This window comes from Argiope bruennichi, chromosome 6, assembly GCF_947563725.1.
Source record: "Argiope bruennichi chromosome 6, qqArgBrue1.1, whole genome shotgun sequence".
Lineage (NCBI taxonomy): Eukaryota > Metazoa > Arthropoda > Arachnida > Araneae > Araneidae > Argiope > Argiope bruennichi.
In genome coordinates, this window is record NC_079156.1 from 39,626,546 (window position 1) to 39,639,123 (window position 12,578).

General features: G+C 30.7%; 1 protein-coding gene across 5 annotated transcripts in view; it reads right to left on the reverse strand.

The window, feature by feature from the left end:
- LOC129972573 (zinc transporter ZIP10-like) overlaps window positions 1-12,578 on the reverse strand; it is a 76,717-nt gene that overhangs the window by 10,561 nt on the left and 53,578 nt on the right. For all 5 annotated transcript variants that reach the window (XM_056086763.1, XM_056086762.1, XM_056086761.1 and 2 more), the window contains exons 6-7: window positions 9,913-10,082; window positions 8,564-8,876 (exon numbers count right to left, since the gene is read on the reverse strand). In XM_056086763.1, the coding sequence (XP_055942738.1) occupies window positions 8,564-8,876; window positions 9,913-10,082 (483 nt within the window). The remainder of the gene's footprint in view (window positions 1-8,563; window positions 8,877-9,912; window positions 10,083-12,578) is intronic.

Genomic DNA, 12,578 nt, shown 5'->3' on the forward strand with positions numbered 1-12,578 from the left:
GAATCTATCTGAAACATTATATACAAGAAACAATTGAAATTTTAAAACTTCTATTTATTTCATCACGGGAGATATAATTTAAAGAATAAGTTAAAAGAAATACCTCAGTCTACATCTTGACACAAAAGCATAAGAGAGCGAAATTTTTCTCTTGGATGATTTTTACTATGTTTGGTTTGGTTTGGTTTGGTTATATTAACGTCCCGTTTGAAGCAACACTAGGGCTATTTTGGGACGTACCTCGTAATTTTGAACCGCGGTCAGATGACGAGGACGACACCTGAGCTGGCACCCCCCTCTCCACACCACACCAGCGGGAGGACGTTTGGCCATGACAGATTTAACGTGCAACATACCCCCTTACACTACGGTTCTTCGGTGGAATCGGGTCTCGAACCTGAAACCCTCCGGTTCCGAAGCCGAGACCTTACCACCAGGCCACCGCGGCCCGATTTTTACTATGAGATTTGGTTATGGATTTCTTCGACACGTGTCGATTTAGGCAAGGGAATTTTGGGTATCTTTAAAAGAATGTTGTAAGCATTAAGAATTTTTATCCCTTCTCTCAGAGAGTCAGAGCCTGCTGAATTCAGTAGTTTTATAGAGCGCGTGTAGAATTAATAAAATAAAAAATGGAAATTAGATCAGGAAACAAGAGAACAGTTTAGAATGAAATTAATATGGACTAAATTAAGATTAAAATTTAAATTAGGTTAAGAAATATTATATATTAGAACAAACAATATATATAAAAAATAGATATATATTTGTTTAAAAAATGCTTAGTCATAAACTTTCTAAAACACTAGAAGAACATAATACCATCAAAAATAAATTTTGTCAAAAATTCATATGTGCTTTCCGTTGCACAACAACAACCACTTGTTATTCTAGAAAATATACCTATTGCAATATCTTGGATACATTTGTAATAAAATATATCTTAATCATCATATCAAAGATATTTGCTACCACATGAATTTCCCAGAAATTCCATTTTTACGTCCCATAACGCAGAATAAATGATTTCATTAAAAATAATTCCAATGCCTATATGGAACAATGTAAAAAAATCAGTGACTTTTAACCACATGTCTGAAACAGTAAAAACAATTTTTAAAACCCGCCACAGCGCGAACATTTGCTTTGTCCCTTAGACCTAACAATAGAAAACAAAGACAAAAACGTGCACTTCTAGTTCGTCTAGAGTTACATGACCATTCAGACATGTTTTTCATTCCGACTACAAGAATTGACTTAGCGCACAAACTCCATAAATCTTCGCCAACAAAAACAATGACGTAGATACGCAAAAGAATGGGCATATTTACATCTCCGTTCATAAGAGTTTAGACTTCACTACCTCCTCTCCTTTTGGTGGCGCCATTTTCAGTAACACTCACAGCTGACAACACTTTTTGAATTCTCCTTTTTTGAATTCGTAACTACAAATATAATTTTTTTTCTAAACTTACAACGCTTTTTTTTTGGAAAGCCCATGACTGACAACAATATATCTGGATCAGAAAGCGACAAAGAACTTAAATTTTTTTCTGAAATTGTGACCGATCATCGTTCAGTTTTATGGACCGTCCAAAACTTCTCACTGTGCCCAACAGATGTGGATGAGTACCTCCAAAGTCCAGAATTCACTACCAGGTCCTCTTCAGTTACAACATGGACTGTTCGAGTTTACCCAAAAGGCCAAACCAAGTGCAACAGCATAGGGAGAGTGGGTATTTTTCTTCACCGATCTTCATCTGAAACGGAGGTCCACCATGTGAGGTACAAGATGTGTCTGAAAGATGTCTATGAACGAGATAGGTACGTCGTACAGTCAGAACAATTGTTCAAAGGCAATGGAACAAGTTGGGGAAGGGCCTCCGTTATCGACAGGGACCTGCTGCTTGGTGCCAAAAGGGATGAATTGTTGCCGAATGATACTTTAAGAGTGTATTGCGAAATTACTGTCGGTTGTATTGATGCTAATGTGTCGACCCAAGGAACCAAACGTAAGTGATTTTTAATCAAACTTTCATACATGTTAATTCACATTAAATCTTCCAATGAGTTCTTACTGTTAATTCTTGCTTCCATAATTCGAACGATTCTAATTCACTGCAAATTGAATCTGTCTCTGCTGTCTTGAATTTATTGTTAGCATATTGTAAAAATGTTACCTAAATTTCGAACTTTATCTATTTAATTCGAAATCAAAACTAAAATTTGCAAAAAATTATTTTTATTTCTAAATTGTTTTCTTTGATTGGATACGTCCGTAACAAGTATTTTGAATGAGCGCAAGTAAATAATTTTTTAAAGATCCTTCATTGACTCTTTAGCATTACTTTTATGCAATGCATTCAATCCTAAAAGGAGCTGAAATTTACCACTTTTAAAAGAAATTTTCAATTCGTTAATTAGAATTTTATTGCTTTTTATGAAGTTTTAATTTACAGATGTTGTATTCTAAACATGAACTAATATATTTTTTCGCTAAAATCACGAAATTATATATAGAAATTATCATTTTTTGAATTATAAAAGTTTGAATTACATTTATTTTTATCTTTTTATCTTATTTTAAATTATTTAATAAATATTTATAACTTATTTATTATTAATAATCAAACACATAAACATAAGAAATTTATCTTTCCTCTCTTTTATAGTTTTAAAATATCGTCGTTCTGTACTCATTTTTAATTCTAACTTTTTTAAATTAGAATTGATGTTTTGATCAGTTTCAAAATGGCAAAATTTCACCGTTTTTGTAATTTAAACTTTAAAAAAAGCTATTTTATTTCCTATACCATCAAATTGCATATTTGTATTTAATACATTTCGCAAACAATTCTTTCGTATATATTTTTTATAAAAATAAATCCAATTTTCATATCTATATTTTTTTTGTTGCAGAATTGGTTCACAGTGTTAACAGATATCACATTAATTGTACATTCAGCCTAAATAATTTATATTAAAATTCATAATAAATAAATAAAATGTATTATAAAATTAAAAAATAATTTTTATTAACCCCTTGGCATACAAATTTGCTTAACATCCTCATTAAATGGGACATTCTATTTTGGATATTTATTATTAAATTGATTCTTATAATAATATAAGGGGCATTTCAGATAGTAAAGCTCTTCTAAGCTTTTTTTTTTTTTGCATTTTTAAATACTTAATTCTGTCTCTTAATTTCAGATTTAAAACTAGAAATTCAGTAATTTGATGCGCTTGTCAGACACGTTATTGTATGTGAAGGGGTAAAAATGTATGTTATAAAGCAATTTAATCTGAATTACAGGGATTCGTATTTTCTTATTTTTATATATTGTCGATTATACATTAAATCTGATAATGACACAATTATGTTGAGTTTTATAAATTACTTTTACAACTAAAGAAAAAATAAGCAAAAATATGATTTTTTTTTTAAATATTAAATTTTATGCATAACGACGGTTTTAGATATACTCCCTAATTTTTAAACACATTTTTAATGTTCACTATAAAATAAATTTTAATTAAACATAAATGCAAATATTATTTAAATTAACTTCTATCTTGTGAAATATAGTAGGACAAGAAATACATTCCATATCAATTTTATATAAATAAATATTCTATTTATGAAATCTTTGTATAAAATTTACACATTTTTTTCCAGCGACTAAAATTAAAATGAGAGAAATTTCACGTTGTTACAATTTAATATGTGTGAAGCAAAAACAAAAAGTAAATGATATATACAGTATAAACATTTCTAATTTTCAGTGTAAGCTAAAATTGAAGAAAAAATTAGCTAAAACTCCTTGATTAAATCTGATATATCAATTTTAGGAGGCAACTAACATCTGTCAGAGAATGTCAGCGTCATTTTCCTCAATGGATAGCTAAAATATTTTTTTAAAAATGATAATGTAACTTGTTGGCATTTAACAATCAATCTCTTCTGTAATGGCGTAAATCATATGATTAAAATATTGAAAAAAAAAAAACTTTTCACGTGTTTTGTGATGATTTTTTACTAAATAATTGCTTAATATAATGAGGTTTAAAATATTTCAATTCTTTTTGATATTTTAAAGTTTTATTATGGTTAGAATTTGAAAGCATGTGATTGAGAATGCCACTGGCATTTTAGGTAGATTCCTATAGGAAGACTATTGTAATAATTCTCATGACAAGACTTCGAGAAAATTTCTTCATTCTTTTCCGATCATGGTCCCTAGAATTCAAAACCAGCTTTCGTTCAAAATTTTATATATAAGTGTATTATATATATATAATGCGAGTATAAAACTTTGCCCATGTGGACATGTTATTAGAGTAATTTTGTTTGGATTTTAATTGCTCTGAAATATGTTGTTAGAAATGTAAAAGTGTCTCGGAGATGTTCGTAAATGGTCCATCTAGCACAAAGGGGATGGAAATGGTGTCAGAGTAAAATTTTCATTTCACTATAACTCTCTTAATATTGAAAATAGAAAAATAAATCCAATTAGCAAAATTAGTGTCTCATCAAGGTGAACAACTTTTGAACCTAAAGTTTTTCGATAACAGCAATATTTTAGAAGTTAGGGGGCTGGAAAGTGATTTTCAAACCCTAATTTTGACTGTTACTAACATCAACAATTTATGTTTCAGATAGTAACTTAGATGTAAAGGAATCTGCCTTTGTCTTCCAGCTTTTTTGCGGAATAATTTTTTAATTAACTAACCTATTTATAAAAATAATTTATTACAAATTATATTAATCATCTATTTCCTGACCTTCTTTACAGGAATGAACTCCTCTACCACACCCTCCATTGCTTGCCTCGACACTTTGTCCAACAATTTTGAGTCTCTGTACGAATTACAACGCTGGAGCGACTTCACACTTCAAACCGCTGAACGCGTATTTCCCGTTCACAAGATCATCCTGGCATCTCGTTCAGCCGTTTTTGCCGCCATGTTTGACCACGACATGCAAGAGCAACACAACGACACCGCTTTAATACTGGACATCGAAAGCTCCGTCTTGGACGATATGCTGAGGTATATCTACACCGGCAGAGTTCAGATGGTAACATTCAGCAAAACTCTTGGTCTTTATGCAAGTGCAGACAAGTACAATTTGGATGAATTGAAGACAAAATGCAGGAAGTATATGATCGATCAGTTATCTGTGGATAATCTTTGCGATGTGGCTACCATTGCGGATTTACACAGTGATCTAGAACTGAAAGAGGCTGCTAAGGGATTCTTCGCTAAAAATGCATCGCATATTCTTGCAACAAATAGCTGGGAAGAGTTACTAATAGACAGACCTCACACGGCATCTAAATTACTGGAGATCATAGCATCTGGTTATACCAACAAGGCGTGATAGTTACAGGTGTTAAGAATATTAAGTGTGCCATTTTGCTGTTTTTGTGCTATTGTTTTTGTAAATCGTAGTATAAGATACAAGTATCCATGCTTTATTATATAAATATTTATGATAATGTTTTGGGAAGTAACTAAAATTTATATAAAAAATTATATTAATGCCAGTATTTTCAGCCATAATATACCAAAATTGAAGGATAGTTTAAATGTAATTAAATATTTCTATATTTTATTAAAAGAAAAAAAAATCAATCCATGTTTTTTCAATGTAGAATGAATTGACGGAGTTCTCGAATTTAAAATTTCTAGTTTCCAGACATAACTATTATTGAAGAAAAAGTGGTACTTAATAAATCTGGGAATGTCATATTACTTTTAAATTATATCGCAAAAATAAAGGATATCCATTCTAATCTTTTTTCCATAGCTAGTTTCCAAAACCATTAAAGATAAACATTCACCTTCGATTGGAAAATTGTTCTAAATGACATAAAAAAAAATTATACTCTATATTGTTTAAAGGAGTAATCATTTTGCTGAAACATCGAATTTTTAAAATAAATTCATCCTCAGACTTGTTGGCCATATTTAGTAAGATATTCTGGAACACACTAACATTTTAAGTGAAGCGATAACATACTTCTGTGACTAGAGTTGACCGATTTGAAAAGTATAATCGATCTATAATGCTTCAACTGTTAAGGCAACGATTGGAGGCGGCGAGATACACAATATGAGAAACTTGCAAATAAATAAATGATCACCTTTTTCACTTATGTTTCCAACTGTATATTTTAAATGAACTGTTGCTATTAGCGATAGGCGAGGACCGAACTCGCAACCTCTGGGTTAGTAGCCGAGTAACATGACCACAAGACAAAAGAAATTTCTCATGTCTCGTAGCTGTTATCTGGCTTATAAAGCGTCACCACATTACTCCCCCTCCAGTGCGTCGGAGGTGTGACAAACTATATTTTGTCCTGTTTTTGCTGTTATTAGTGGTGATATTGGCTGTTGCGCCTTATCCATTTTTTTAATTAGCTGATTATTTATCAGCTTCATTTATTTATTGGCTGATTATTTATCAGCTTCATTTTTTTGGCTGATTATTTATCAGCTGCATTTTTTTAAATTATTGGCTGATTTTTTATCAGCTTATTGATTTTATTTATCTCTGATAGAGGGCGCCACAACAGTTGTATGAAGGTTGTGTATCACGTCCGGGTCACCAATCTTGCAACCTCTGGGTTAGTAGCCGAGTAACATGACCACAAGACAAAAGAAATTTCTCATGTCTCGTAGCTGTTATCTGGCTTCTAAAACGTCACCACAGAACCTTAATACATAAGTTCGTAAAATAATTATCAAATAACAGAAATATTTAATTTCATTCATTTATGTAAATATTGAATTAAAAGCAAATGTCAATACCTTTTATTGAGATTTTCAAAAAAATTTTATGTATTTTAAATTTCGCCTTTCATTTATTTCAAAATGTTTTGGTATTTTCAAAACACTGCATAACACGCAGATTTATCAAAAAAAAAATTTTTTTTTTAAATCGGAAAGAATTTAGTCACTAAAAATGACATAAAACATTTTAGAATTTAAAATTTGCAATAAAACAACAAAAATTGGTTGATAAAATACTGAAAAAATTTCAAATACTATCGTGTAAAATAATTTTTTCTATTTGCTTTGTATTTTTGCTTACCAATTATAGTATTATATGGTCTTGGATTTTATTTTGAAAGAAAATGAGTCAGCATTCAAGGAAAAAAAAATAATTCAACTAATTTCCTAATGTCATGCTTGGAAAATGATTATTTGGATTATTTATTTTTTAATAATAATTATATGTTTCTGCGTTATTTATTAAGACCTTGAATTTGTAATCGATCTTTAATAACTCAAATAGTTAAAAATCGATTTACACTTGCGAGTCGAATGGTTCGTGAGCAAGCTGGTCGCGAATCAAATTTTTTCGAGTTTAGTTATATTAACACCCCATTTTAAAGCAACGCTAGGGCTATTTTGGGATGAACCTCGTCATTTTGAACTGCGGTCAGATGACATGGACTACATCTGAGCTGAATTTCACCCTCTCCTAACTTCCGCGCCAACGGAAGGACATTTGGCCCCGATGAATTTGTCAAGCACCAGACCCTACTTACACCACGGTTCTTCGGCGGAATCGAGTCTCGAACCTGGAACCCTCCGGTCTTGAAGAAAAGACCTTATCACCAGGCCATCGCGACCCCTCAAATTCTGTAAACAAAGGAATCCGCGTTTCAAGTGTGGATGTAATAGCCGTTCCTCTCGAACTTTACAACGAATATGAAAGATCAAATCTACTTATTGATAACTTTTATTGGATTTGTCTCACACACTGGTTCCGCAGTGAAAGTAATTTCCACGAATGGCTCGAGAGCGATTTATAACTATTTGGCTTGCAGGCGCTCCTATTAACATAAGATATTTTGCGATATTTCCATGACGTTTATGGGTGTTTTGAATGTCGGATAATGTCGCAGAAATATCATAACAAAGTTGGACATTTTGTGTTAATACAGGTGTATATTCATAAAGCAGTTTGTCTCAGTCTTCAAGTCCGTAAATAAGGGTGTTATCGAAATATTTTTGTATAAAATAGAATGCATATAATTTTATACCATAAATGAATATTAATTAGATTTTAAAATAAGTCTATTATTATAGCATAGAATTATAATAATTTTACACAATTTCAACGAAAGTTACATCAAAGGTATCAAATAAAGCAATAACACACCTGAAAAATAACAACCAGCTTTCGGATGCAAGATTTTATACATAGCTATGGTAAGTATTTTGATTAAAATTGAATCAACTAAAGAACAATTTTCGCCAAGTTTGGCGACAAATGCTATGATACAATTTGGTTTTAACGGCGACAATAAAATACCAAATTATAAAAATATATTCAAATCCCATTATTATTTATTATGAACGAATTTTAAAGGAGCGAATCACATGCTATATAATTTAACGATTGAAATCGCCAAATAGGCGAAATTTATTCTTGGTGCTTTTTGGTCGCCGTTAAATCCGACAAGTATCTGCTATTTGGAAGGCAGAAAATTACTACTTCAAATTTCAATTATTATAATTCAAATAAGCATAGCAAGTATTTACTTACTTTGAATCATCTCTTTCTCACTGATGTCAAAATCATAGGAACTCTTTTTATATTGAGAAAGCTTTTCTCCGACATTTTTCACATTTGGCAGTTCTTCATTCTCAAGTTTTTCATCTAGTACTTTGGATTTCGAAGCTTTCAAATCTTTCCTCCGTTTTCTATATTTGGCATAGTTTCCTAAAAGGCGTTCGGCGACGAAAAAAAAGAAAATGCCGCCAAGAGCTGCTAAACCACGCCAAATGGCTATTTTTTCAGCTGCAACCGCAGATACAGGACCATTATGATCATGATCGCCTTCACCGCCAAGCATTGCCTACAAATTTGAAAATTTTAAAAATTAGTAACTTCAGAGCAAAATTTTAAAATCTTTGATAAAATAGTCTGAATATTTTTCAAATAAAGTCAATTTATAAATTAAATCTTTTAAAATCCTTTTAAATAATAAGTTTATTTGTTGTCAGTATAAAAATTTCGCTAGGTATAAAAACAAATGCTTGTAATTATATTTAATGTTAGTCATCAGATTATTACAATAAATAATGCTGTGGTACATTAAAATAAAATTAATTCATGATTTAAATAAATACATGAATATTTTGAAAGAGTTTGAACCGGTTATTTTCAAAACAACTTGCTACCATTATTATTAATTTTGTATTGCAATGAAATCAATTTTTTATTTTATTTGTATACTGTTTTTTTTTCTCCATAAGTGATAAAAAAAAATTTTGAAATCCCAATATAAAAATGTATTATTATACTTCATATAGATTGAATGATATTTAAGCTAAAAGATTGCTTAGTTCTTATAATTTCAAACCTAGATAGTTTACAATTCTCGCAAACAAAACAACTTTTTTAGAAAGATTACTTGCAATAATAATAATAATAACAATAATTTTCTGCCAACTAACTTTGCCTTTGAAAATGACTCATTGCATCAATACATGAATAATGATTTTCGGGTTGTACTAAATAGGAGATAGAGATACATTTATCGTTTCCAACGTTACAATCTTGGCTACTCAAAATATTCAGTAGCTTTGATATCAAATGTTAATTACTGTTTGTGCATAGTTAAATTATTGTGTAACAAACTTATTGTCATTAAATTTTATTTCATTATTAAAATTTTAAATATCTAAGTTTTCGATTATTTTCCGAAAGCTATTAAAACACTTGTAATTTTATCATTTAAGAAATGGATTAACAGTGAATTTCGATATGTTTAAGAGTCATTTTAATTAAAACTAAAAACGATGCAATTTGTATCTTCAAATGAAGGAGATACAAATTGTATTGAACCAAAGACAAATCAAAGCATAAAAATGATGAATACTGAAATTTACATGTGGCATCAGATGCAGCAGGCCATCTCCTGTGAGACTTCCAATGGCTAGTCCAATGAGGAACTGCAGTAATGTATGGTAGAACCACTTCTGCATGATGGGTATGACTGCAACGCTCAATAAACCGCACAAGCTGATTATTACAACTGCTATCGTTGAAAATATCCATTCTGAAAAGTAAACACAATCTAAATACCCCATATATTAGAGAAAATTACTATATCTAATACATAAAACATATTTTAACTGTTGAATGACCGAAGAGAAGACATTTTTGAATTTTTAACTTCGATTTATTCCATCCCTGGAGGCATAGTTTATGTACAAGAATGAGTAGTAAGAAATACGTCAGTCTACATCGCGACACAAGAGCAAAAGAGACACCGAAATTTTCCCTTCAATGGTTTTTACATTGAGATTTTGATAGGGATTTCTCTGACACGTGTTGATTTTTGATAGGGAAATTTAGGTATCTCTAAAAGAATGTTGTAAATATTAAGGATTTTTATCCCTTCACTCGGAGCGTGCGAAAATGGCGAAGTGAGCAGTTTAATAGAGCGCCTGTAGAATTAATTAAATAAAAAATTGGGAATTGGATTAGGAAATGAGAGAACAATTAAGATAAAAATCAGGAAATTAAGATTATATATATCATTTTAAAGTCTAGTTTAACACAATTTCCAAATTATAATCTTAATTTAGCCTACATCATTCTTAAATGCTCTCTTATTTCCTGATCCAACTCCGACTTTTTTTATTTAATTAATTCTACATACGCTCAAGAAAACTGATGAATTGAATTTCTTAGACTCAGAAAATCCCAAATGCTTACAACATTCTTTTAAAGATACCCAAGATTCCCTTTCCTAAGTCTACTAGTGTTCAAAGAAATCCCTTTTAAAATCTCATAGTAAAATCATTGAAGGGAAAAAATTTCTGGCTTTTTGATCTTGTGTCGCGATGAAGATTGAGACATCGCTTATTCTTTGTAAAAAAATTGTGCTTCCCGTGGTGAGGTAAATTGAAGTTTAAAAATTCAAAAATTTCTTCAACTGCTAAAATATATTTACATATTTATATTGCAGAAAAGTATCTTCTTAAAATTTCAATTTTGTTTTGAAATGTGCATCATTTCCTCTTATTAGGCTTTTCGTTCCGACAAAATTTTTCTACAGTTCGCGTTTTCATTCAGATTTTTTTTTATTCAAATCTTAGCTATAAATAGAGACTAAAGGATCTTTGCTTTTAAATTTCTGATATACGATATACTAGAATAGTTTTCAATGAATCTGCAAATGCCGTTTTTGTAATAGATTTTTATCTTTTCTATTTGTTTATCTAACAAAAAATACGATAAGGTATTTAATGAGTAATATGATAATACGAGTGATAAAAAGTCAAATATTAACGAATAAGTTTTTATGTTATAATAGAAGAATATAATAGAAGAAATTATAATAGAAGAAATTATTAAAGTCGGCAAAAAAGAAAAAAAAAAGAATTTCGAATTTTTTGGCTTTTATTCTTCGAACTTTTTGTTGAATTTCAATGTTTTCAATATTCTTGATCGCCTCCCAAAAAGCAGTTTTTAGAATTATATATGATCATCTTTTGTTAGTGAATAATAAGGAGTGTTAGCGAGTGGCACTATGAGTAAAAACGAATAAAATACGAAATAATAATTTTTATTTTGCATATTCGAATTATTCAAAAAAATATCCGAATGGCCAAAGATTTCAATTGGCAATCAATTGCCAATTTCTCAACAATTTAATCTGAACCTTGTGCTCTAGAAAGGGGAAAAGAACTTCGAATTATGTCCGTTTTTAAATTCTAAAAGCAAACAGAGATAAACCATATTATCTAGATATTTCGCTTTTATACCAAAACTGTAAATATGTAAAGCATTCCGGACAGTTCGTTAAAGACACCTATATGCCATTTTGAGTCTCTTAAGAAAATTTTGTTTTTAAAATCATACTTAATATACAGGGTGTTTATAAAGTCCTGGACCCATTTTGATGTTTAATAACTCATAAAATAATAAAGATAGATTAAAATTAATAACATAAATGGTTAAATAGACTCAAAAAGTTTCACGACCCTTGTCAATGAACTTCCACGTGTGCCCCCTTCGTCGCACGGAGAATATCAAGTCGATAGTCAATTTCACGCCAGGTAGCGACAAGCATGTCGGCATCCACAAAGCCATTTGCGCACATTATGGCTATTAACAATGTCAGAAACATGAAAGGATGCTTCATCGGAGAACAATATGCTCTTCAGAAAATCAGCAGCATCTTCTATCCTCCTTAGCATATCTGTTGCAAAGGCCATCCTCCTAGGCCTATCGTTCGGTTCCAAAACTTGAACAATTTGAACTTTGTATGCATGCAGTCTTAATTTTTTCTTAATAACCTTGTACACCGTCGAAATTGGCATATCCAATTCTGTTGCCGCTGATCTCACAGATATTCTAGGATTGTGTAAAAATGTCTCTCTGACACGCTCAACATCAAAATCACTTGTGCGAGGACGTCTGGAACGTTTCTTATCTTCGATACTTCCAATTTCTAGAAAATTCTTTTTCCACCGCAAGATGCCGTTTTTGGATGGAGGATCTTTTTGGTAAATTCTTCTGAAATTTCTCTGTGCTTGCACTATCG